The sequence below is a fragment of the Microtus pennsylvanicus genome, chromosome 8, assembly GCF_037038515.1.
Source record: "Microtus pennsylvanicus isolate mMicPen1 chromosome 8, mMicPen1.hap1, whole genome shotgun sequence".
Lineage (NCBI taxonomy): Eukaryota > Metazoa > Chordata > Mammalia > Rodentia > Cricetidae > Microtus > Microtus pennsylvanicus.
Genome location: NC_134586.1, coordinates 4,184,239 through 4,209,279, shown reverse-complemented (window position 1 = coordinate 4,209,279; position 25,041 = coordinate 4,184,239). Strand labels below are relative to the sequence as shown.

The following is a 25,041-nucleotide window of genomic DNA, read 5'->3' as shown; positions in this document are numbered from 1 at the left end:
AGGCATGGACTCTAAAAATCTAGGAAACGAACCAACTTGTTTGGTGTAAGTGTATCAAAGTTATGTGGTTAGGATTCACAGCTTAAACCCTCTGTAATGACTAACCTGCCCTTCATAGATAAGAGACTGCTGCTACCGCGTGGGTCTGACTGGCCTTGGAACAAAGAGCTTCCTGGAAGTTAGATTTGCAAGTTATTAACCATTAAATCATTAATGAAAGTCTGACATTTATCAGTGACCTATTGTATGTAAGTTACATCGACAACATCCCTATCAGGGACCTATTGTATGTAAGGTTACCTACCACATTCCTCCTAGTGGCTGCCGTCAGAGAGGAGGACAGAGGATGAACATGGGTATTCATAGTCAGGCTTAACCTAAAAGGGAGCATCCTCAGGTGGTGATAGCTGGGGAAGGACCAGATAGGAGAAGATTAGGAGGACAGTTATGCAGTCAGGACAAGGGTATGGAGGAGAAGCCAGAGCGTTGACGCTATAGCGACATCCCAAGAGGATGTTACAGGAGGGCACAGACTGCAGCACAGGGTTCTTGGTGATGCTGTCAGAACTGTGCTCCCTGAGGATAAATGGGGGTAAATTATAAAGTAAACTGTCAATGTAGATTGTGTGTGTTCTAAAATGTATCATGCATCCTCATTTTCCCATCCTCGGTGGAGTTTTCAGCGGTTTTATTTTCTCAAAGCCGTGCCGATTTTCTGGATATTTTTAGTGAACACACTTAACTTTTGCATCGAAGAAGCTGTACATGAGGGTACAGTGGTGTGCAGTAATTTCCGCAGTGCTCTGGATACAATGTATTCCAAGCAGGGACTTAATGAAGAGGTCACTCACTCTCTACTGGGCTCTTCGTGGTTTTTCTGTAGTGAAATAAGGGATGGTGTTTTGCTGGGTTAGCCCTGTGGTAACCAGAGGGTCTTTGCCGAATTGTTCTTTGCTGCTGTGTACATGAAATCATCAAGAAGAGCTGTGGCCCTGGAGCTTCCTGCTTGTGGCCATAATTAGACCTTCCCTTAAATAGTGGAACTGACGGAGTCTCCACTGCTGTCTGTGAGGTGGAGCAGGGTATTTTGTTCAAGGCTCATGATGGACTAAGCTTCTCTGACTGTTTTTTTATTTTAGTTTGGTTTTGAGACAGGGTTTGCCGCGCAGCCTAGCCTGCTGTCAGAGTCGCCCCCCCCCTGCTGTGCTAGGAGTTACAGGCACACACCACCAGTCCAGGCTCTTCTCCTTCTGTTTGGTTCAAATGAGTGTGCTGAACCCTGAAGCAGCCCTGTGAGGCAACCTCGTGAAGCAACAGGAGACATTACTGCACTCTAGGTGAAGAGTGCCTGGGAGGAGTGGTTACGGTTCTGCAGTGAGAGCTTGGAAAGCCCCCCAGGCTATGCCTTACTTGCTTGGTAATGGTTCCACAAATCTCTACTGTGAGGGAACCACAGCCCCTTCTCTGCCCCTCAGCAATGGGACTTAGCTTCATTATGGACAGAGTTTTAGCCTCTGGGGCTGCATTCAGCTCTGTCCTCCGCTGCCTGCTCTAAGAGATGGGTGAGATCACTCTCCACAGATAAATAGCAGTAGAGCATTGTCTTGCCTCTTTCTAGGGAAGACTGACCTCTGGTGGCTGAAGCCACAAGCCCCACACTCACAGGAAAGCTCATTTCTGTCTGTTAGATTGCACTGTCTGTTCTTGTGGCCTCGCTCACACGGGTCCATGTCCGTGAGTGACTTCCCACATGTTTACACACAGCATTTCGTTACTGCCACATGTGCCCTTTGTACAGTCAGCCTTAATTCCAGACCCCAAGTATTCCCAATTATTTCCCTGTCATTCTTGTCTAATAATAAAACCTAAAAGTTCTATTTTAACTGAAGTATTTTGCCATTCTGAGTAGAGAGTCTGTCATTCCTCTTGGTTAAAGCACTGACTATGCTGTCTGCTCTCTACCCTCGCCTGCTGCTTGTCTTCACGCCAGCTGTCTGGTGTGTAAGTTGGCTGCGTCCTAGAAGGTAGTATTCCCAACTGCTTCAGTCTGCCGGTAAGTGCAGCCTTTTGTCAGTTTCTGCTCTTATCAATCTTTCAAAGTTTAGTTTTTTGAGACCCACTTTTAAAAAGAAACATGTTGGGTTACTTACAAGGAGGCCTATACTGTGGAAAACAAAATGTGTTAACTGTCTCTCCCCTTTGTGAGAATGTAGGTGAATGTAATATGTAGGTGATTAATAGTTGGGGTTTACACTCGATGGTGAAAGCATTCTTAGTAGCTTTCCCCTGTGAGCAAAATAATGTCTTATTCAGAAAACAAGAAAAAATATCTTTGATTAAGAGCCATGGCATGGAGTCAGGGGCTGGAGAGATGGCTCAGTGGTTTAGAGCACTGACTGCTCTTCTAGAGGACCTGGGTTCAATTCCCAGCACGCACATAGCAGCTTACAGCTGTTTATAATTCTAAGACCTGACACAGACTCACACATGCAGGCAAAACACCAAAGCACATAAAATAAAAGTAAATAGATTTAAAAATGGGGAGGCCTAGGGGTTTGAAGTATTTCTGTAGGAATACAAACCCATGTTGTTTTCACTTTACAGTCCTGGAACCAGAAATGAGCCAGCTTACTCACTTGAGAAAGTTCTTGCAGGTTTCAGGGTGTGTCTTTTAAGGTTACTTGTCCAGGTGAGGTGTGGCATTGAGTGTGTTTTTCATGTTCAGACTGTCTGCCATGACAGTCATGGTGCAGTACAACTCCATAGCAGGAACTCCTGCGGTAACCGCATGAAATAGAGGAGTGTATCATTTGAATGAGAAATATTTCCTTTAATAACTAGAGGTGATTCTGACCACTCTGATAGATAAGTAGTTCTGAAATTGTGCCTTTATTTCAAAAACTCAAGAATTTATTTTCTCACCATGTAGCATGTGTGTGTATCAGTATCATAAAATATGACCAAATAATATCATAAGAAAGCTTCTTGGAGGCCAGAGAATACTTAGTTATTATGTTATTGGACTATTAACCACTCTTCTGATAAGCTAAGACGTCTTAACTTCATAAGCCTGTCTTCAATATTTTAATATCATTTTGTAGAAACATGGCATTTCAGTGCCCCATTGTAACAACACAAGGAGAGGGCAGTTGCCAGTGGAGGCCAGAAGAGGGCGACAGTCTCCTGGTCCTGGAGTTACAGGCAGCGTGGGATAAGAGCATGAGTGCTGTGAACCAAACTTGTGTTCTTTGAAGAGCAGCAACTGCCGTGTCTCCAGCTCCCACACGTGTCTGTGCACAGGTTTAGTACTGTGGAAATCGTCTGTACTGTACAGTCAGGGTGAGAGAGTGCCGGGGCCTGGTAGATTGCAGAGAGGCGTCAGCGGCTACAAATAATAAAGGTGGGAGCCTTTGTTGTTGGCAGGAAGGGTGGTGAGCAGTTGGTGCCAGAGGAATCCGTCCACAGCTGCTTCCTTGATGGGCATGAGAGGTCAGATCTGGACTGGAAAGTGTGAAAGGCGAAGGCTCTGTGCTCCTGGGACTTTCTGACTCAGCAGTGTCCAGGAAGCCAGGACTTCCACCTGACTTAAATGCCTGCTTTCTAAACATTTCAAAGAAAGTCACCAATCTCCTTATGTGTACAGCGTCACATTGGGTTGTGTTGAGTGAGACACGCATAATGCAAGCCGCCACAGGAGTCTGAAATGGAGCCGTGCCTGGAAAGGAATGAGCAGCAGACCGTCTGGGTGCTGAAGCATTTTGTATCTGGGGATTTCTAGATGACAGTTCCCACCCCCTCGCTTCACTGCCTTGTCCTCCTGACACAGCCTCGGCTTTTTATCCCCCTGGGGACCCTTTCTTGTGATGCCTTGCTTGTTTTCATGTGTTGACTGAAAGGTCTTTCAGGAAGTTTGATATGGTATTATTGTGTATGTTGATACTTAATTCTTTCATAGAAGGAAGTAGGAGAAATTGAGTTATTAATGTGGAAGGAGCTGCGGGCAGGCCTGCTTTTCATCCCGCCGGGCTCCCCGCACAGCTAGCTTTGCTCCGGAAATAATAACATGGAAACTGTATTCTTTTAAACACTGCCTGGCCCCTTAGTTTCAGCCTCTTATTGGCTAATTCTCACATCTTGCTTTAACCCATATTTAGTAATCTGTGTAGCATCATGAGGTGATGGCTTACCGGGAAAGGTCTTAACCTGCGTCAGTCTCAGAGAGGAGAGGCATGGCGACTGCCTCCCTGCCCTCTTCCTCTCAGCATTCTGTTCTGTCTTCCCCGCCTACCTGTGTTCTGACCTATCAGGCCAAGCAGTTTTCTTTATTAATTAACCAATGAAAGCAACAGATAGATAGAAGACTCACCTACATCATATTAATGTACATTAAAACTCTTAATTGAGTATCGCTTACAATTATAGAAAAATGTTGAAAATCACACAGGCAGGGAAGCTTGAATTGTTCATACAAAACATATTGCTTGCATAGAGTGTGTGCCCCAAAGCCAGGGTCTGGGGCTCTTCAGAGTCTTCTGTGACTGTCACGTGTTCTAAAACACACAGATTGTTTTTAGGCAAGAAATTTTTTTAGAAAAATGGAAATTTCTACATTTGTGCATAGCAAAGACTCAGAAACTTTTTTTCCTAGCAGTTTTTATTTTATTTTTTGGAGGGTGGGAAAGACTCAGAAACTTTCTTTCCTAGCAGTTTTTATTTTATTTTTTGGGGGGGAGGGGGGAGACAAGGTTTCTCTGTGTATCACTGGCTGCCCTGGAATTCACTCTGTAGACCAAGCTAACCTTGCACTCAGAGATCCACCTGCTTCTGACTCTCAAGTGCTGGGGTTAAAGGCACACATCACCACACCCAGCTTCCTAGCAATTTTTAGTGTACTTTTTTCAGCTAGTCATAGCCTAAGAAACTTTTAATCTGTAAAACTTGCAGGCTTATTAAAAGTGGAAGAGCTAGATGCATCCCATCAGCATCCAGTTCCCTTACCCCGCACTGCTGCTTCCACATGGGATGTCAGCTGAGAAATTCTGTTCATGTTTGAAATGCCCGGAGTGCCGGCGTAATTAAACAGCATATGGCCGCACTCCAAAACCAGCGATTACGTGTCTAATATTAACCTGATGTGTCTGCAGAAGCTGTTAGAGCAAACATCTGGACCCTTGCACTGCCAAAGCTGAACTATTACACGATGGGTTAATAAAGGCGGTAGAGGTGCGCTGCAGAGCGCAGGCTGCGTATGCGCTTGCTTTCTCGCATCCAAACTCAGGGACCGCTCAGCTTCACCATCGCGCTCAGCTTCACCATCGCGCTCATCAGCCCCCTGCCACTCTGACAGAGCAGCACAGACGATTTCCAGGGAAGCAGTCTTGATTTAGTATCACCACTTTGGAGGTTCCAGTGACCTGTGAAGGCAGAGCATTGGAGCAGCAACAACTTGGAGCAGCCAGGAAGCACAGAACAAGCTTAGGCAGGCCCAGCCTCCTCGGCTTCCAGGACCCAGCCCCTTGGCTGATGCCGCCCACATTCAGGGCCAGTCTTGTCCTTCGCAGTGTCTAGAGCTCCAGTCAGTTTCTTATAAATGTTGTAGCCCGGTCTCAGGCCATCACAGAATCTGGGAATGTGGGGGACCCCTTGGTTCGGCATTCACTTTGTTCTCTGTGGTTTTATTGCTGGGATTGAGCTCATAGCCTCATCGGGGCTCAGTGTGCACTTTGCACTCAGTTGTCCCCGGCCTCGCGGGCTCCACTCTGCACTCAGCTCCTGGGATCAAAAAGACGTGCTGTCTGTCTAAGCTAGTGACCTAAAAGACAGCAGTAGTAGCCGGGGTGGTGGCGCACGCCTTTAATCCCAGCACTCAGAAGGCAGAGGTAGGCGGATCTCTGGGAGTTCGAGGCCAACCTGGTCTACAAGAGCTAGTTCCAGGACAGGCACCAAAACCACAAAGAAACCCTGTCTCGACAAAAAACCAAAAAAAAAAAAAAAAAAAAAACCAGCAGAAGTATAATGTTAGAGTATTGTTTAATAGGAAAAAGAGAAGTCTATAGGGTGAATGAATGTTGGTGTCACTCACCTTGATTGTAACAATTTCTCTGTGTGTTTTGAGTGGAGGTGAGGTCTGCTGTGCACTCTGTGTGTCTGTCTGGTACTTTAGTGTCAGTCTCTGCGGGTCTTTGCTCCACCGTTGTGAACCGTATTGCATCATGTTAGTTGGCCTTTTCAGGGCTTGGGTCTGCATTTATAAATTTATAACGACAATGAAATTGCGTCTGTGGATTATTTTCTCTCATTATATATCTGGTGCCCCCTCCTTCCCACCAATTTACCTGAGCACTAGTGAAGGGGGGGGGAGCAGGAGGAAGATGTTCTAAGCAGAAAGCAATGCGCAGGAAACAATGCACAGGGCAGGCACATGGTTGTCTCACAGCAGCTGAAGATGATGTTGCAGGAAAGTAGGCCGTGTGAAAAATGTGGGCTTTATTATCCCGCAGTAGTGAGGAGCATCCACTCTATCATGATAGAGTGCCCCCAGATACGTATTAATACAGAGTAATGAACCCCTGGAGTGACAGAATGACCTGGGATGACCCCAGATATGTGTTAATACTGAGTGTGTGAACCCCTGGAGTGACAGAATGACCTAGGATGACCCCAGATATGTGTTAATACTGAGTGTGTGAACCCCTGGAGTGACAGAATGACCTAGGATGACCCCAGATATATGTTAATACTGAGTGTGTGAACCCCTGGAGTGCTAGGTGACCTGGGATGGGTTTTGGTCAAGGAAAGGAGCTAGGATGCGTTGTTACTGACACTTTCAACCATTTCTGATGAAGTTCATGTCCGTATGCAGTCTGTCTGTTCAGAGTATCTCTGGGTGTTTTCTCCTCTACAGTACATTCATTTTCTTCTTGAATATTAACTGTGAGATGAGCGTTCTTATGTCTGTCGCAGGTAGAATTCTTCTTAACCAGAGATGCAGAGGGGAACTTGCTGTCACTAGACCATCTATATAAGAGTAAAACTGGCCACACCCATGGGACAGCTCGAAATGACTGCACCTCTACTAATTTTTATCAGAAGTGTTGGACAGTTGGGGAAATGCCATTAAAACTCGTAATGAAACATCAAGAGTAATTACCACAACTCTCCAAAGTAAGATATAGTTTATAGCAACTAATGCTCACAAAAGTTTAGCACAGTAGTGATAAGAAAAGATTTTTACCTAGAGCAGTGTTCTCAACCTTTTTATTGCTGTGACCCTTTAATACAGTTCCTCATGTGGTGACCCCAACCATAACGTTATTTTATTGCTACTTCATAACTGATTTTTGCTAGTGTCGTGAATCATAATGTAAATTTTTTTTTTTGGAGATAGAGGTTTGGCAAAAGGTTGCCACCTACAGGTTGAGAACCTTTGACCTAGAGGGTAAAGGCCATCTGTCAGATGTGTCAGATGCCTGTAAGGTGAGTCGGTGAATTTGCTGCATCATGCTTTTCAGCTTGATACAGTTTTTGAAGTTCTTAATCAAATACATGAGCTTTACGAAGCCTACTGCAATACTTTTGTTGTGTGTGTGACTCCACTCTGCTTCCCTCCCCCTGCACACCAGTGAGGCCAGCAGCAGGCCCTTCTGGCTTCTGTGTTGAGCATGGGGGTGGGGGTGGGAGGGAAAGCGCAAGAGCTTCAGGGCTCCCAGAAAAGAAGAGCAAGGAGTGTTTTTCTGTGGCATTGGCTTGATTGTTCCTTCTGGGGAAAATGAGTTCTAGTTTTGGGGAGCAATAGGACTTATTACACCTGCACAGAGCCCTTCCTGCATGCCTGCACTCACTCCCCATCCAGGACATAGCTGTGGTTTCTGTCACTAGGTTTGGGAAGGTGGTCCCAGCTGATTCCCAGGACAGCTGCGGCAGTCTGCATTTCTGCCAGCAGAGAGGCAGAGCTCCTGCTTCCCCACTTCCTTACCAACATCTGTCATCTGTCTCTGTGTTCGTCAGAATGTTTATACTCGCAAAGTTTGCTTCTGAGCAGTTTAAAAATAATTCATGTGAGGAACTAGTACCTATGAACTGATGGCCAGTGTGGCTGTTCCTTCGGTCAGCTGTGACCATGGACTCCTGTCCCTGTGATGTGTGGTCCATGCTGTTGTAGTCTGAATCAGAAGGTGGATCTGTACGGTGGCTTTCACAGTGTCCTGCGGTTAGTGTTGCTAAAGTAGACAGGGTACTCTCCTTTCTGGTTTTCCTCCAAGGTGGGGCATAACCTCTTCATTTAACGCCTACTACATTACAGTGACTCTGAGCTTAAGAGCATGGGCGGCTGTGGATCTGAGGGTGTGGAGTGGTGGCTGTGATGCCATGCCCTGCTGTAGAGGTTTGGGGCTCCAAGGCTGAGGTCTAGACTTAGCTCCCTGTCTAGTTCTGGTTGCCTGAGCTCCTGAGCAGTTCAGTAACCCCTGCCATGGAATCTTTGGAGGCTTTGGTTTGATGAGGGTGTGGGTGAGTATTACATAAATCATTTAAACACTTGGCAACACATCTGAAGTTTTTAAACTGAAAATTCGAAAGGCCTTACCAGGAGTTGTAATGACTTTGGTGTAACCACTTGTTGCCCATGGTATCCAATCTCCAATGTGTCAGCAGCACTGGTGGCTGATGGTTTCCAAGTCGTCTTCTGCTGACTTTAAACAAACTTCTTGAGACAGGATCTCACTGTGTAGCTGTGAGAACCTGTTCTAGGACCCTAGCTGTCCTGGAACTCACTGTGTAGACTAAGCTGGTCTCGAACTTACAGAGATCTGTCTGCTTCTGCCTCCACCATGGCTAGCATGACATTTTTAGCAATACAGATTTCTCTTCAGCATCCTGGCCTTGTGACTCTAAAGAAAACTACCTATTACTGGAGACGAAGAGAGGACTTTTGTGTTTTCCTCATATTTACTTCATAAGTGGATTTATTTAAATACTTTCAACCTGTGGCTCAGATTAGACAGATCATGTGATTCACCTATCTTTATAGAATGTTATAGAGTGTTTGTCAATTGTGTCTTCATGACGTAACCACATTACAGAAGATCTGACCCTGTGCTGGTATAATTAGCACAGAGTCCATGAATCACATTATTCATGGAAAGTCAGATCCAGCCAGGCGGTGGTGCGCGACTTTAATGCCAGCACTCAGGAGGCAGAGGCAGATGGCCAGCCTGGACTGCAGAGCAAGTTCTAAGACAGCCAGAGCTACACAGAGAAACCCTGTATTAAAAGAAAAAAAAAGAAAAAGAAAACAAGTTGGCGAATCCTCAACATTTCTTGTCTCTGACCATTCCCTGAACATCTGGGTACTTACTTAGATCAGCTTCTGTGTTTTGTTTTTGTTGGTGTTCTGACGTTTGGACTTTTATTCTTGCTATAGGGTAGATGCTGGATGCCCCCAGCCCCAAAGCACGTTTTTAAAGGCTGATCCTCAGAGTGGTGCTAGCAGGGTTTGTAACTTTAAGGAAGTGGGGCCAGGGGTCTCGCAGATGAGAGCCTGTGAGGTAAGCGGGTGCTCTCTGTTCTGCACCCCTGTCCTCAGCATCCCCAACAGATGCATGGCAGCACTGGTTACCAGGTCACCGCACTCTGACCACAGGCTTTCCTCTGTGAGTCGGTTACCTCGGGTGTCCTGTGATGGCGATGGTAGCTGGTGTAGTTGTTTTCCTAATGTAAGCGTGTTAGTCCTGACTTCATTTTCTTGCTGTGTGTGTGGTGTGCACATATGGGGTGTGTGGCTGCTCTATCCCTGTCATTCCTCTGAGACACAGTCTGCACTGAACTTGGAGGTAGGCTGGTGACAAGAAAACCCCAACAGCCGTCCCACCTGCCCTGCCCTGCCCTGCACAGGCGCCTGTGGCCATGGCCAGCTTCTGTGTGAGGTGCTAGGGATTTTCCCGTGTTCTCCCATTCACACAGCAAGTGTTCTTACTCGCTGGCCCATCTACAACCCCCCACCATCCCCCCACCATCCCCCCACCCTGCGCTCGTGTCCAGTCTTGGTATTTAAAAAAGAAATCAGAAAATTGTCACGTCCTCAATATAATAATTTTGGATTAATAGCTAGAACAAATTACTGGGTTTTTGCATTTGAGCCCCAAACTTAGCCAACTTAATTTTCTCAGATGCTCTGCCACTGCTAAGTGAATTTAGAAAATGAATTAGTATCATGAGGTGGAGGAGGGTTACTGGGTGGCGAGTGGGAGAGAGTGTTGTAAGGTGAACTCTGACCTGAGGAGGAAACAAAGGCACAAGTTCCCGAAGGCAGCAGAAGAGGAAAGAGGAAATGGCCTTTCTGATGGGGCTGTGCTACAGCACTGGGAGGCAGCACAGCTGACCTGGAGTCTGGCATTCTTCAGGGTCTGTGGGGCAGAAGCAGACTTCCCTGACCACCTTCCCTGGACCCCTGTCCATCGGCTGCTGACCCAGCAGACATGCTTCTTTCTGTGACCCCATTGTCTAAATCTGTTATTCAATCCTTGCCTTTCCCCCGGAATATTTAATTACACCAAAACAAAGCCAGATTCTTTTGAAAAGTTCTCAGTTTTCAAATGTTCTTCTAGGGTTTCACGTTTGATTTGTTTTTAGAGGTCTGTGCTTTTCCTTGGGATCTTGGGTGGGCTATTGAATGTGTGAAAACTCAGATGATCAGAAATTCAGCATCTTTTTAATTGGGTGGCTGTGTAGACCTGAACAGTTTCGACTGGACAGTGCGTTTCAGAGTGTGTGGTTTACAAGCTCCCGTCCCTGTAGAAGATGGCAGAAACACTGTCCTCTAGTTCCCGCAGCAGACAAGAAAATAGAGAGCCTGTGTGCACACATACCCTCCATGAGCACACCTAACACAGTTGTGTGCAGTGAGGTGCTAGAAAGTAGGGAGCTGTGTGCACACATACCCTCCATGAGCACACATAGCACAGTTGTGTGCAGTGAGGTGCTAGAAAGTAGAGAGCGTGTGTGCACACATACCCTCCATATGCACACATAGCACAGTTGTGTGCAGTGAGGTGCTAGTGAGTTAGCTGGATCCCCATGATGGGCAGCTGTTGTACATGTGCAGTCTCAAAGCTGGGCAAGAAGAGGCTCAACGACATCGCTCGCGCCGAGACAGTGATGTATTATTGTGTCTGATTTTTCTCTTTTAAGTACATAGTTCTAAGTTTTCTGTGCAGCTCTACAGAACTACATGTCACCCTTACAAAATAAATATATCCAAAACTTGATTTACTATTTTATTTAGTGCAGAATCTTACTGAGACAGGAAGTTGCTGGCTACTGTGTTTTGATTTTTTTGATGTGCATTGGTGCTTTGCCTGCTTGTGTGTCTATGTGAGGGTGGAATAGAGTCACAGACAGCTGTGAGCTGCTGTGTGGGGGCTGGGAACTGAATCCAGGTCTTCTTAACCACTTAACTACTGAGCCATCTCTCCAGCCCATGTTTTGGAAATTTTAATGTCCAGTCTTAAGATAAATGTCAGCTGTTTTGTGTTTGTTTACCTTGTGTGTGTGTGTGTGTGTGTGTGTGTGTGTGTGTGTGTGTGTTGTGATGCGCTATTGGTTCTGAGCACTGGACATTTATGGTACCTGGATGGACATTTCAGGTCCTGCTAGGCCATGCTACTACCTCACTATACAATATTTATCACCTAAAATACAAGGATGTGATAGCTTTTCCCCAGAATGTGCTATGAGCATTACCTTTAATAAGGATCTTTTCTGAAATAATATAAATTTCAGTCAAATAATTTTTTTAATTGAAAAAAAATTTCTGCCTCCTCCCAGCCTCCCATTTCCCTCCCCCTCCTCCCTCCCCTCTCTCCCTCTCCCCATTCTTCTCCCCCTCCCTCTCCAGTCTGAAGAGCAGTCAGGGTTCCTTGCCCTGTGGAAAGTCCAAGGTCCTCCCCCCTCCATCCAGGTCTAGGAAGGTGAGCATCCAAACTGGCTAGGCTCCCACAAAGCCAGAACATGAAGTAGGATCAAAACCCCATGCCATCGTCCTTGGCTTCTCATCAGCCCTCATTGTCCGTCATGTTCAGAGAGTCCGGTTTTATCCCTTGCTTTTTCAGTCACAGTCCAGCTGGCCTTGGTGAGCTCCCAATAGATCAGCCCCATTTAAGGGAACCACCTTAGGTTTGATAAGAGACTTGAACCTAGAGTGGCTCCCAGGTGCCCAGGGCAATGTCCCCAGTTAGTTCCTTGGGCAGCTGAGGATAGGGAACCTGAAATGACCCTATCCTATAGCCATACTGATGAATATCTTGCATATCACCATAGAACCTTCATCTAGCGATGGATGGAGATAGAGACAGAGACCCACACTGGAGCATTGGACTGAGCTCCCAAGGTCCCAATGAAGAGCAGAAGGAGGGAGAACATGAGCAAGGAAGTCAGGACTGCGAGGGGTGCACCCACCCACTGAGTCAGTCAAGTAATTTTAATTTATATTTTTTCCACTTAAAAAAGAAACATACAGAAACTTAAGAATTTGTCAAGGCTGGGAAGATGACTTTGCATATAAGAGCGCCTTCCACCAAGTCTGAGAGCCAGAGTTCGGTTCCCAGAACCCACATAGTAGAGCGGGAGAACTGACTTCCACAAGTCTCTGACTGCTCCATGCACCATGGTATGTGCATGTATGAATCACACACACACACACACACACACACACACACACACGCACGCACGCACGCACGAGAACCGAGCTGAGAGGAGAGCGCATGTGGAGCCTGTGGCCCTGAGAAGTGGCAGGATGCAGCATGGGTTCTCTATGTTGTCTCCGTGCCTCAGAGGAGCTGCCCACGTGCTGGGCACCGTTGCTCCCTCTGTTCAGATTTCCTCACGCTCCTTGGTTATTTCTGCTTTACCTTCGCCTAAGGTAAAGCAGAGCCAGTCTGGCTGCTTCACTAGTGACCTTCGCTCTGTTTTGATGAACTTATTTTAAGAGAGAAAAGCTTTATTATGTGATATGGAACATCTTTTCTGAGACAATTTCATACAATACTGGTTAATGTTTTCACTTCTAAGTGGTATTAGACACAGTTTTTATAATTGTTTTTCTATCTCCTTTTCCGTAAATATGATTTGCTTGGCTATTTCCCTAAATGTTAAAAACAAAACAATATCTGGGAGACTGCTTCAGTAACTGTTTTGTTTAAACTCTAGGAAGCTGCAGAGTACAGATGAGAGAGTAGCATCCGTGTCTTGATGCCACCTGGGTGTCGTTTCTGAGGTTCACACTGCGGTGTTTCATAGGCTCCATAGCGTCTACTAACGGTGTGACTTAGCAGCACCGAGGACTCTGAGCAGTCAGAGGAAGGGCTCTGATGCTGAACACCTTTGAGTCCTCCCATTCAGAGTCCCCAGTGTGCCTGTGCTTCTCCTTACCACCATCTGTGCGGTTACTGTCCGGTTCTACAGACGTGGGTGCTGTGTCCACCTGTGTCGTCACTGTGACAAAGGACTCGGTTTGTGGAGAATTAGGAGGCCAAAAATGAGAAACATTTCCAGGGGTGGGGGAAGTACAGTTGGAGAAGCTGCAGAGCTGTGATCTCTTTAGTAGGACTGTATTTGGAAAAAGGTTTCCTGTGGTGATAGTGTACAGAGTGATGTGCAAGCAGAGGCAGCGTGGACAGCGATGAGCTAGCAGGCAATTGCAGTGCAGCAGTTTGGTCCACAGCAGTCCATTTGAGTCGTCTGGATCTGGAAGCCCAAGTGCCCGTCAGTGCTAAGAAAAGACACCATAGTCCATTACCGCGAGCATCTCTACTGCAGGTAGAAGAAGCCATTGCTGCTCTGCAGCATGAGCCAGGCTCACAGACACACTGTGCGAGCGTCCGTGTGCTCACACCTGTCATGGTGGTTGCCTTTGCAGAGGACCAGGTCTAGAAGGGCACTTGGTCTTGGAGGTGCATAGGTAGATGTGTTCATTTTGCCAAATTCTTACCTAGGATACCTGAGTTTTCTCTAATATGTTATACTTCAATAAAAATGTTTCTTTTAAAGACCAGTTTTTATCAACCACTAAGCTTGTGTGTACTGTTAGGGTACCATTTCCAGCCTTCTCCCATCCAAACAGCCATTATTACCATGCTGCCATTCCCCCGTCAGACTCTGGGGTGAGGTAGTATTTGTACTCAGACCCTAACGTGTACCCTGCTTAGCTGAGATGAGTGGCCTTGGGAGGCACTGTTCCCCCAGAAACCCCATGCCATGCATCGCTCCCTCCCTCCCAGCCTTTGGCTGTGAGTTCCATCCATCTGACTGCAGCAGCCATGGCCCTGAAGCGTCCTTCAGAGCTAGTGTTATGTAGTAAGGAGGTGAGCAGGCCTGCTTTTCGTCCCACCCGGTTCCTGCATGGTTAGCTTTACACCCAAAATAACAACACACAAACTGTATTCTTTTAAACACTGCTTGGCCCATTAGCTCTAGCCTCTTACTGGCTAATTCTCACATCTTGATTAACCCATTTCTAATAATCTGTGTAGCACCACGAGGTGGTGGCTTACCAGGAAAGATCTCAACCTGTGTCCATCTTGTAGAGGAGAGTTATGGCCTCTGCCTCACTGCCTTCTTCCTCCCAGCATTCTGTTCTGTCTTTCCCGCCTACCTAAGTTCTGACCTATCAGGCCAATCAGTTTTTTTTATTAATCAACCAATGAAACAACAGATAGATAAAGACCCTCCTACATCAGTGTTAGAACTGGCTGTCACAGGAACTGCGCACATCTTTCCTGAAAGAGTGTTAGTGGGTACACATGCCCACTTCATAAGCGCTTACTGGCACTGTCAAACCTGCCACTTCCTAGCAGGGTCAGCTTGGGTGAGCGTCCAAGTGCTCTCTGCCTCAGTTTCCTTACTTGTTTAATTCATGTCGTGAATTAAACTCAGATGGGTGATGAAAGGTTAGAGACAGACAGACAGAGTTGACTGGCAGACTCTGTCACAGAAAGACTTAGTGCTTCCTCCTGCTGTTCCTGAGCACATTGCCCTTAGGTTGACTTTTTGTCCTGAGTAATAAAAAGCCCAGGAGTTCCCTACTCAAGGAGAACACCCACAGGGTTGTCCTTAAATCTGCCTTCTCCGCAGGTTTTCAGTAGAAGTACCTGACATTTGCTCATTAATGGAAGAGCGCCCTATGGTGGCATGTGGGTGGCGCGTGCTGTCACCACAGGGTCTTTGGGGTACAAGCCGCAGTGGGAGAGGCTGCCCACTCACACCGTCTCTAGGGGTTAAGAGTATCCTGGGACCCGACAGAGGCACACTACAGGACAGACGGCTTTTCATGCTCCCTTTAATAAACTACTGCAACAAACAGGTCCCAGAAGTTCATTGTTTTTATATTTTTTATTTAAGGGCTTTTGTGCCAAACAGTAGGGAAAGCAGCAGCCGTGTATGGCTTTCTTATGCCAATGCGCTATCCCTGACTCTTGAGAGAAATACCCTGCTTGGCATCTCTGCTGGGCACTGTTTTATAATATATACACAGCCGTGTCACATGGTGCTGGACATTGCCGTGGTTCTTTTCCAGTTGGTTTCAGTGAACTCTGAGCCACCATGGCCTTTGGATGTGATTTGCATGTCCCCCAAAGGACATGTGTTGGAAGCCTGCTTCCTAGAGTTGCCTATGATCCGAGACTTTGGACCTTTGAGAGGTGGGGCACCATGGAGTTGCCTTCAAAAGGAGTCAAGGTATCCCACCACGCCCCGGTTATTTCTGGCAAGAGCGTTGTTGAAGCACTCTCAGCACATCTGGAACCCTTGCTTCCCATCCACTTGGCTCTGCCACTGTGGTCCCTTCCACAGTGATGCCACCAGAGGACAGACTTGTGGAATAATACAAATCAGACTAGCCCAGCATCCTCCCTATGCCTGGAGGACCTACCCCATGAAAAACCCCTTCACCAGGTAGAGCCATCCGCTCTGGGCATTCAGTCATTGCTAGGTCAGTGATCTGAGGGGTAGGGATAGCGCGGCTAGAATGTGGAGAAAGAGAGGAGGAGGGAAATGGACAAGGTGCTGGAAGTGGTGCAGCACTCCTGTCAGAGTTGACCCCCAGAAAGCTAGGGACGTCGGGAACCGCTTGTAGTGCTGCTCACAGGGAGGCTGTGGGCTATGCCCACTGTGCTGCTTTCTTGTCCCGCTGCCCCATGCAGAGAGCTTGGTGTGGCAGTGTTCTCTGTCAGCCAGAAAAGAGGCTAGTCTAACGACGGTTCTGTGGTCCTTTAGGGTGTTAGAGGTAGTTGGGGATGATGACAGGCTTAGTTTGTCAGTGTAGTAGAAAGAGACAGTCAACAGAGTTCACTTGGTTTGTCCGTGCAGTAGAAAGAGACCAGTCAACAGAGTTCACTTGGTTTGTCAGTGTAGTAGAAAGAGACAGTCAACAGAGTTCACTTGGTTTGTCAGTGCAGTAGAAAGAGACAGTCAACAGAGTTCACTTGGTTTGTCAGTGCAGTAGAAAGAGACAGTCAACAGAGTTCACTTGGTTTGTCAGTGCAGTAGAAAGAGACAGTCAACAGAGTTCACTTGGTTTGTCAGTGCAGTAGAAAGAGACAGTCAACAGAGTTCACTTGGTTTGTCAGTGCAGTAGAAAGAGACAGTCAACAGAGTTCACTTGGTTTGTCAGTGTAGTAGAAAGAGACAGTCAACAGAGTTCACTTGGTTTGTCAGTGTAGTAGAAAGAGACAGTCAACAGAGTTCACTTTGGAGACCACTCTCAGTTATCCATACACCTGTCTTCCAAAATGGATAAACATAAAGATTTTGCTCATTTTTGAATTATGGTTATTATATAGAAATTCTGCATTTGTCCTTAGATCCTAGTTAAAAAGCAAATTTTACCCATTTAAAAGACAATTGTGTGTGTGTGTGTGTGTGTGCCTTTCTGTCTGTCTGTCAGTCGAACTGAGTATATGCACAAATGTGTGTGCAGGCCAGAACAGGGCATTGGACTGTGGGTGTTGGCAAGCCGTCTAACACGGTACAAGGATGGGAACTCCAGCCCCCAGGATAGAGCAGCATCCTTGGGTCCCAGTCGCTGTCTCCCCAGCTCAGCATAGGCTCCGCACAGAGAAGCATCTCTCCTTGGTTGTTTAAGCACTGTGCTTCCGAAAGAAACGTTTGGTCCTGATTGAGGAGCTGCTTGTTAACAGCAGTGGGTATGGAGTTAATCTCAGTGCAGTTATGGAATCAGAATCGTATATGGCTTAGGAAAATGGGTATGTCAGTGTGTCAGGACACTATCCAGGATGAGCGTGGAAAAAAGAAAAGCCTTTTGTAGTGCCAAAGTAAGAAATGAGATTAAAACCTAGGTACTGCTTGCATTCACGGGAAAGTGTAAGGAAGGAGCCATCAGGATGGCTCAGCAGGTTAAGGAGCTTGCTGTCAGTCTCGGACCTCTGGTAGAAAAGGAGAACCGTTTCCTACAGGTGTGCTCCCACAGACGCACACAGGCACACGAAGATGGAAGTTACAAAATAATCCCACACTAGCTCAGAATTGCATATAATAAAGGGTTATTTATTTAGGGGTAGACTCCCAGATCACAGTCCTCTGCATGAGTGGGGAACAGGAATGGAATCCAGAAGCCAGGAGGGAGAGAGCAAGCATGTGCTTTCTATAGGCATTCATAGTATAAGAGGCCACGCCCAAGTGGGCTGGTAACTTAAAGGCCACTGGCTGAGGAGTTCCTACAGCACACACACACTAAATGTAATAGAAACTTTTTTAAAGTTTAAGAAAAAAAGACACTTCTTAATAGAAGAATTAGTATTTTCATTCCAGTAACTTTATCTGACTCAGAATGTTTTATACTAAATGTGATCAAAATTTTAAATAGTAATCCTTTAAACAATCTTAGGTTGAAGCTGGGCGTGGTGGCACATGCCTTTAATCCCAGCACTCGGAGGCAGAGGCAGGCGGTGTGGGTCTCTATAAGTTTGAGTCCAGCCTGGTCTACAAAGTGAGTTGTTACACAGAGAAATCCTGTCTCAAAAAACCAAAAAAGAAAAAAAAATGTTAAGTTGTTGACTGTTCTTAGATACATGATTACAGTAACCTAAAATGTCCCTTATTTTAAGTGGTCTTATTTTTCCAAGATGTTTTATTGCTAATGACTTTCTGTATAATAGAAGTTTCTAATTTTTGGAAGCATTTTCATTTCTATGTACAGGAGTCACTGGAGCCTGTACTGCTTGACCATATTAATCAATCATCTTGGGCTCTAGAGCCTGACTATAGAGGTGGGGAAAGGCAGGGAAGACCTGCCACGCAGTGGGCAGAGCTGAACCCCCCCAAGCAGAACTGTGGTCCTTACCATTTCTAGGGGCCTCCACGCCTGCAAGGGCTGGGACACACTTCCCTTTTATATGCAGGCATGGATTGCAGTCTCTAGCTTGTCTTTGGGGGGGCGGCATTACAGGCATTTCTGTAGTGTGAATGTGAAGTCTGGTCCCTACAGGCCTGTGTGTCTGAACTCTTGGTTCTGAGAGATTATGCAGCCTCTGACATGAGACCTAGCAAGCAGCTGTGGGGCCGTCAGAGTAGGTTTAAGGACTATATACCAGCTCCATTTTACCCTAGATAGAGTTCCCGATCCACTGAGATGTTAGCAGACTGCCTCACACATGAGCTACCATGAAGCCTCCATGTCTTCTCTTCCACGAGGGAGCCAGACTGAGTCGAAGTAAATCCTTACTCCCTTAAGTTGCTTGCTGTAGGTTTCCTGTCATGGTAGTGAAAATATTAGTAACAGACTTTCTTCCCCCATGACAAATTGCTGATTTACATTTAATACAAGTTCTCCTTTTTCTCTATTGTAGGACATTAGAACCTTTATCTTGTGTTAATGACCCAGCCTTGGCCATAAGCTCCTTTTGTGCTTGCTCCTCCTGTCCCAGGAGTTAAGTTTGCTTTGTCATTGTCACAGAGATGCTGTCTCTGCATGCGCAGCACAACGCCTGTCCTCTGTGAGGTCTACGTGACATTCATCTAGTCAGCAGCAGTTTGTAAATCAGCACATGACCAGCAGCAGTCTGCGCCTGTTTCAGATGCTGTAGTGAAAAACACTCAGTCCACATTCTGTTCCATTCACACCGAGTGTCTTCTGTCTGGTGTATTTTTCTCCATCAGTTACATTAGGCTCTAGACAGCTCATTGCTGTGCCTGAGGGTGGGGCAGTTCATCCAGGGAAACCAACAATGAAAATACAAACCAGCACAACAGCCAGCCAGAGGAAGACTGCTTTCTGCCAGTTCAGGAGCTGAAAAGTGAGAGGGCCAGCGTTCCATCTGCACAGCTAAGACTTCCTGCTGTGCTGCTCCTGGCCTGTCCTCAGGTGACTGTCAGAACACCAGTCACCCACGCCTGCTCTTGTGAGATGCCTCCACACACATAGATACTTGACCACAGAAGGCTTCTTCACAAGCAATGGTTTGTAGCTAAAGAAACTTTCTTCTCCGAGCCATTTTCATATCCTACTGAGTCCAAAGTAGCTCAGCCAAAGACTCTACCAAAACCTAAGAGGCCAGAATTGCACACGTAAAAACCTTGTGAGAAAAACAGGCCCTCAGGCATGCTACTGCTGTCGGAGGACTTCACTGTGTCACTGTTCCCATTCGAAATTCTACCTAGGAGCAGCGGGGCTGCTTCCCGCCCGGCTAGCTTTACCTGAAATAATTACACAGAAACTGTATTCTTTTAAACACTGCTTGGCCCATTAGTTTTAACTTCTTATTGGCTAGCTCTTACATATTGATCTAACCCATTTCTAATATTCTGTGTAGCACCATGAGCTGGCTTACCAGGAAAGATCTTAACCTGCATCTGTCTGGAGTGGGAGAATCATGGCGACCGCTTGACTTGGCTTCTTTCTCCCAACATTCTGTCTACTCTGCCTACCTAATTTTCTGTCCACTAAAGGGCCAAGGCAGTCTCTTTATTTAACCAATAAAATTAACACAAAACAAAAGACTCTCCCCCATCACTTTAACAATTACTCACCCACATGCAGCTTGGTGTAGACTTCCAGTTTCCCCTGTGGTCAAGTCTGGGGACTGGGCATAGAGCCGGGATCAGACTTCAGAAGGTGTAGAGGAAACTTCAGGTTTCAGTTCCTGGAGAGTTATGCTAGGGGCTTCTGCTGGGAGGATGGGGAAGCTCATTCTTAGATGAGCTCACAAATAATGCAGTGGTGTTTAATGGAGCTGAGATGAATATAGTGTAGCCCCAAACCTGACAGAAGCCATGTCTCCATGTGTGAAAACAAAACCGCAAAGACTGGTCCCGCCAGCCCTGGTCAGAGCCCTGACTCCGAGAGTGAGATGCTACGAGTCTGTGATCAGCAGTGTCCCTGATAGCGGAAGTGCGTGTGTTTGTGTTTAATGCAGTAGCTTAATGATTGAAAGTTCAAAGTGAAACCCTTCTTCCCTGAGAGGAAAATATGAGGTCATGTGCCAGAGGTTAAGTAAGGATCTGGAACGTAGATGGCTTGCCTAGAAGGGGAGATCACAGAAGGGGGCATTGGGGACAGTTGCTCATTGCAGTCACAGAGTGTGTGAGCCCTGGATCCCACTATTAGGCCACAGTGTGTCTAGAGGTAACGACTCCATCATGTCCTGTGGGCCGTCATCCTGAACCTGAGGGGTCCTTTCCCGTGCAGGTTTCTTGGGAAGGAGATGATTTCAGTGAAACCCAAAGCTTTCTCAAGATTGAGGATTTTTTAATGGACAATAAATTGTTACTAACTAGGCTTCAATTCAGAACCTTTAATTTAACAAAGGTGTATGTAATATCTGATAATTTTGTCCAAAGGAAGAATATCAGGAGTGCTATTTCTGGTGAACAGGGCATCTGGTGAGCCAGGCGTCTAACAAGAAAGGAGCTGTGTCTTGTCAGGACTCTCTGGTTTCCTATTCCTCAATGCTCTCTAGAATGATGATGCGGCTGCGCATCTAAAGGTGTTTGCCAAGCTATGAAGGCTTCAAGGAGTCTGCTGCAGAACCCGTGCAAGTCCAGGGCTGCAGCTCCTTCATTTCTGTGGCATGTAAACCTCCCACACCTGCCCTAGCCATTCACATCTCACAGGGCACCACGCTTGAGGAACTCAGGGAAGTCAGCTCAAGCTCATGTGCTGGCTGGCATCATAGGAGGGCTGGGCCAGCATTCTGGGAAGTTAACAATCAGAGTCTCCTTATGTTAGAGTTGACAGAAAGTGTGCTTTTGTGCCCTCGAGGCTTGGTATTCTTCACTTGTCCACCCCAGGCACAGGTAGCCTGAGTTGTCCTAAGGTCTTACGAGACTGCACAAGGGACAAGAAAAGATTTTAGTGTTTTATAAACCTTAAAACTAATCCAAATAACCACCTAATTAAAACAATGTTTATTACTTCTCCTAAGCCTGTCATTCTCTTTTAAATCAAGAAAGAGCATAAGATAATAGGCAGGCAGACATTCTTGGACTGTAGGCTGCCACAGAACAGATAGAGTCCTTAGACTGTAGGCCTACCACAGAACAGGTAGACTCCACACACTGTAGGCCTACCACAGAACAGATAGACTCCACAGACTGTAGGCTACCATAGAACAGGTAGACTCCTCACACTATAGGCTACTATAGAACAGGTAGACTCCTCACACTGTAGGCTACTATAGAACAGGTAGACTCCACACACTGTAGGCTACTATAGAACAGGTAGACTCCACACACTGTAGGCTACTATAGAACAGGTAGACTCCTCAGACTGTAGGCTATCATAGAACAGGTAGACTCCTCAGACTGTAGGCTACTATAGAACAGGTAGACTCCTCAGACTGTAGACCTGCCACAGAACAGATAGAGTCCTCAGACTGTAGGCTACCACAGAACAGGTAGACTCCTCAGACTGTAGGCTACCACAGAACAGGTAGACTCCTCAGACTGTAGGCTACCACAGAACAGGTAGACTCCTCAGACTGTAGACCTACCACAGAACAGATAGAGTCCTTAGACTGTAGGCTACCACAGAACAGGTAGACTCCTCACACTGTAGGCTACCACAGAACAGATAGAGTCCTTAGACTGTAGGCTACCACAGAACAGGTAGACTCCTCAGACTGTAGGCTACCACAGAACAGGTAGACTCCTCAGACTGTAGGCTACCACAGAACAGGTAGACTCCTCAGACTGTAGGCTACCACAGAACAGGTAGACTCCTCAGACTGTAGGCTACCACAGAACAGGTAGACTCCTCAGACTGTAGGCCTACCACAGAACAGATAGACTCCTCAGACTGTAGACCTACCACAGAACAGGTAGACTCCTCACACTGTAGGCTACTATAGAACAGGTAGAGTCCTTAGACTGTAGGCTACCACAGAACAGATAGAGTCCTTAGACTGTAGGCTACCACAGAACAGATAGAGTCCTTAGACTGTAGGCTACCACAGAACAGGTAGACTCCTCAGACTGTAGGCCTACCACAGAACAGGTAGACTCCTCAGACTGTAGGCTACCACAGAACAGATAGAGTCCTCAGACTGTAGACTTACCACAGAATGAGCTGAGGTTTAAAGCCCAGAAAGAAGGGATCCTATGGAACTTCAGTGAGATGATGTTCCCAGTTAGTGGGAGAGCTTGGTTTAATTCGGTAAAGCCTTCTGGTTGGTACATAATGTGGCCACATTGTTTTTAAGGAACTGGGTAAACAGTGAACACTGGGAAGGGTGTGTTTTTTTATTGTTAGTGGTTGGACTCTTCTGACTTGATGAAATCAGGGAACCAGCAGTAAGAAAAGACAGACATGTATGAGGGAATGATTTCCTTCTGCTGGTTTTCATAGCCCTGGTGTGAGCAGCTCAGAGAGGCCTGGGGATGCACACTGGTCAGCAGGACACAGAGCAAGTTTGTTTAAAATGGTTCTGTCATTTATGATTCCTGAAATGACAGGAACTTAAAAACTCTTGACATTCAAATCAAGACAACTTTAAGATACCATCTTACACCTGTCAGAATGGCTAAAATAAAAAACACCAATGATAGCCTTTGCTGGAGAGGTTGTGGAGTAAGGGGCACACTCATCCATTGCTGGTGGGAATGCAAACTTGTGCAACCACTTTGGAAAGCAGCGTGGCGGTTTCTCAGGAAATTCGGGATCAACCTACCCCTGGACCCAGCAATACCACTCTTGGGAAAATACCCAAGAGAGGCCTTATCATACAACAAAAGTATATGCTCTACTATGTTCATAGCAGCATTGTTTGTAATGGCCAGAACCTGGAAACAACCTAGATGCCCTTCAATGGAAGAATGGATGAAGAAAGTATGGAATATATACATATTAGAGTACTAGTCAGCAGTAAAAAACAAGGACTTCTTGAATTTTGCATGCAAATGGATGGAAATAGAAAACACTATCCTGAGTGAGGTAAGCCAGACCCAAAAAGAGGAACATGGGATGTACTCACTCATATTTGGTTTCTAGCCATAAGTAAAGGACATTGAGCCTATAATTCGTGATCCTAGAGAAACTAAATAAGAAGGAGAACCCAAAGAAAAACATATAGGCATCCTCCTGAATATTAACCTTCATCAGGCAATAAAAGGAGACAGAGACAGAGACCCACATTGGAGCACCGGACAGAAATCTCAAGGTCCAAATCAGGAGCAGAAGGAGAGAGAGCACGAGCAAGGAACTCAGGACCACGAGGGGTGCGCCCACACACTGAGACAATGGGGATGTTCTATCGGGAACGCACCAAGGCCAGCTGGCCTGGGTCTGAAAAAGCATGGGATAAAACTGGACTCTCTGAACATAGCGGACAATGAGGACTACTGAGAACTCAAGAACAATGGCAGTGGGTTTTTGATCCTACTGCACGCACTGGCTTTGTGGGAGCCTAGGCAGTTTGGATGCTCACCTTACTAGACCTGGATGGAGGTGGGTGGTCCTTGGACTTCCCACAGGGCAGGGAACCCTGATTGCTCTTTGGGCTGATGAGGGAGGGGGACTTGATTGGGGGAGGGGGAGGGAAATGGGAGGCGGCGGCGGGGAAGAAACAGAAATCTTTAATAAATAAATAAATTAAAAAAAAAACTCTTGACATTACACTAATGAACAAACTGAGAAGAGAGACACCAGCACAGCATTGAGCAAGTCTTTAGACCTGGGACACAATTGAGTTAGGAGCCATTTACCCTGCGGAGTTCTGCCCCATAGAGCAAGCCTGGACTTCAATCGCAGTGGGACATTTTAGTATTATGCTATAGTTCACATAATATAGGGAAAGTTTCCTTTTTAAAAAGACGATATTTTACCTTTTTGTTTATTTGTTTGTTTGTTTTCTAGCTTGTAATATAGAATCTGTCTTTTCTGTGTTGCCAGAGCCAGAGCCATGACCTGAACCCTGATGACCACTGTCAGGGCCTCTGAGTGACTGGCAGGTGCACCATGGAACTGAAAGTGTGGGTGGATGGAGTTCAGAGGATCGTCTGCGGTGTCACTGAAGTCACAACCTGCCAGGAGGTTGTGATAGCCTTAGCCCAGGCTATAGGTGAGTAAAACCCATCAAGTGCTCATGGGTGTGGAGATGCACGCATGAGTTAGCTTTCTCGGCGTCTTGATAAAATACCTCAGATTAGCCTAAGCAGGAGGCTTGGGCTCAGAGTTTCAGAGGGTTCAGCCTATAGTTTCTTGGCCTAAGATGTCTGGGCAGAACATCCAGGTAATCGAAGTACATGGGGTGCCGGGAGAAGGGGAGGGGAGGAAGGGAGGAAGGGAGGGGTAGGAACCTTGTTTCCTTCCCAGCAGCACCCACTATAAGACCTCATTCCTGCACTGACTTTTCTCCCTGCCTGCAGCCCCCTCTTCACTGCACATTTTCCCTTTCACCCTCAGGCTTCACTCCTTGACCTCACAGAACGGCCTTTGGGGACTCTGACATTGACACATGTTCTGGCTCCCCAGGCTTTTCTTCAACACCCGGATGGAAGTTTCCATTATCCCTAACTCTTACATTCTGCATGCCTGTA

At 46.4% G+C, this 25,041-nt stretch overlaps 1 protein-coding gene across 2 annotated transcripts in view; it reads left to right on the top strand.

The window, feature by feature from the left end:
- The window catches only part of Rassf8 (Ras association domain family member 8), a 78,833-nt gene that overhangs the window by 41,978 nt on the left and 11,814 nt on the right, over positions 1-25,041 (top strand). For both annotated transcript variants that reach the window (XM_075982286.1, XM_075982287.1), the window contains one exon: positions 24,395-24,563. In XM_075982286.1, the coding sequence (XP_075838401.1) occupies positions 24,461-24,563 (103 nt within the window). In that variant the 5' untranslated portion in view covers positions 24,395-24,460. The remainder of the gene's footprint in view (positions 1-24,394; positions 24,564-25,041) is intronic.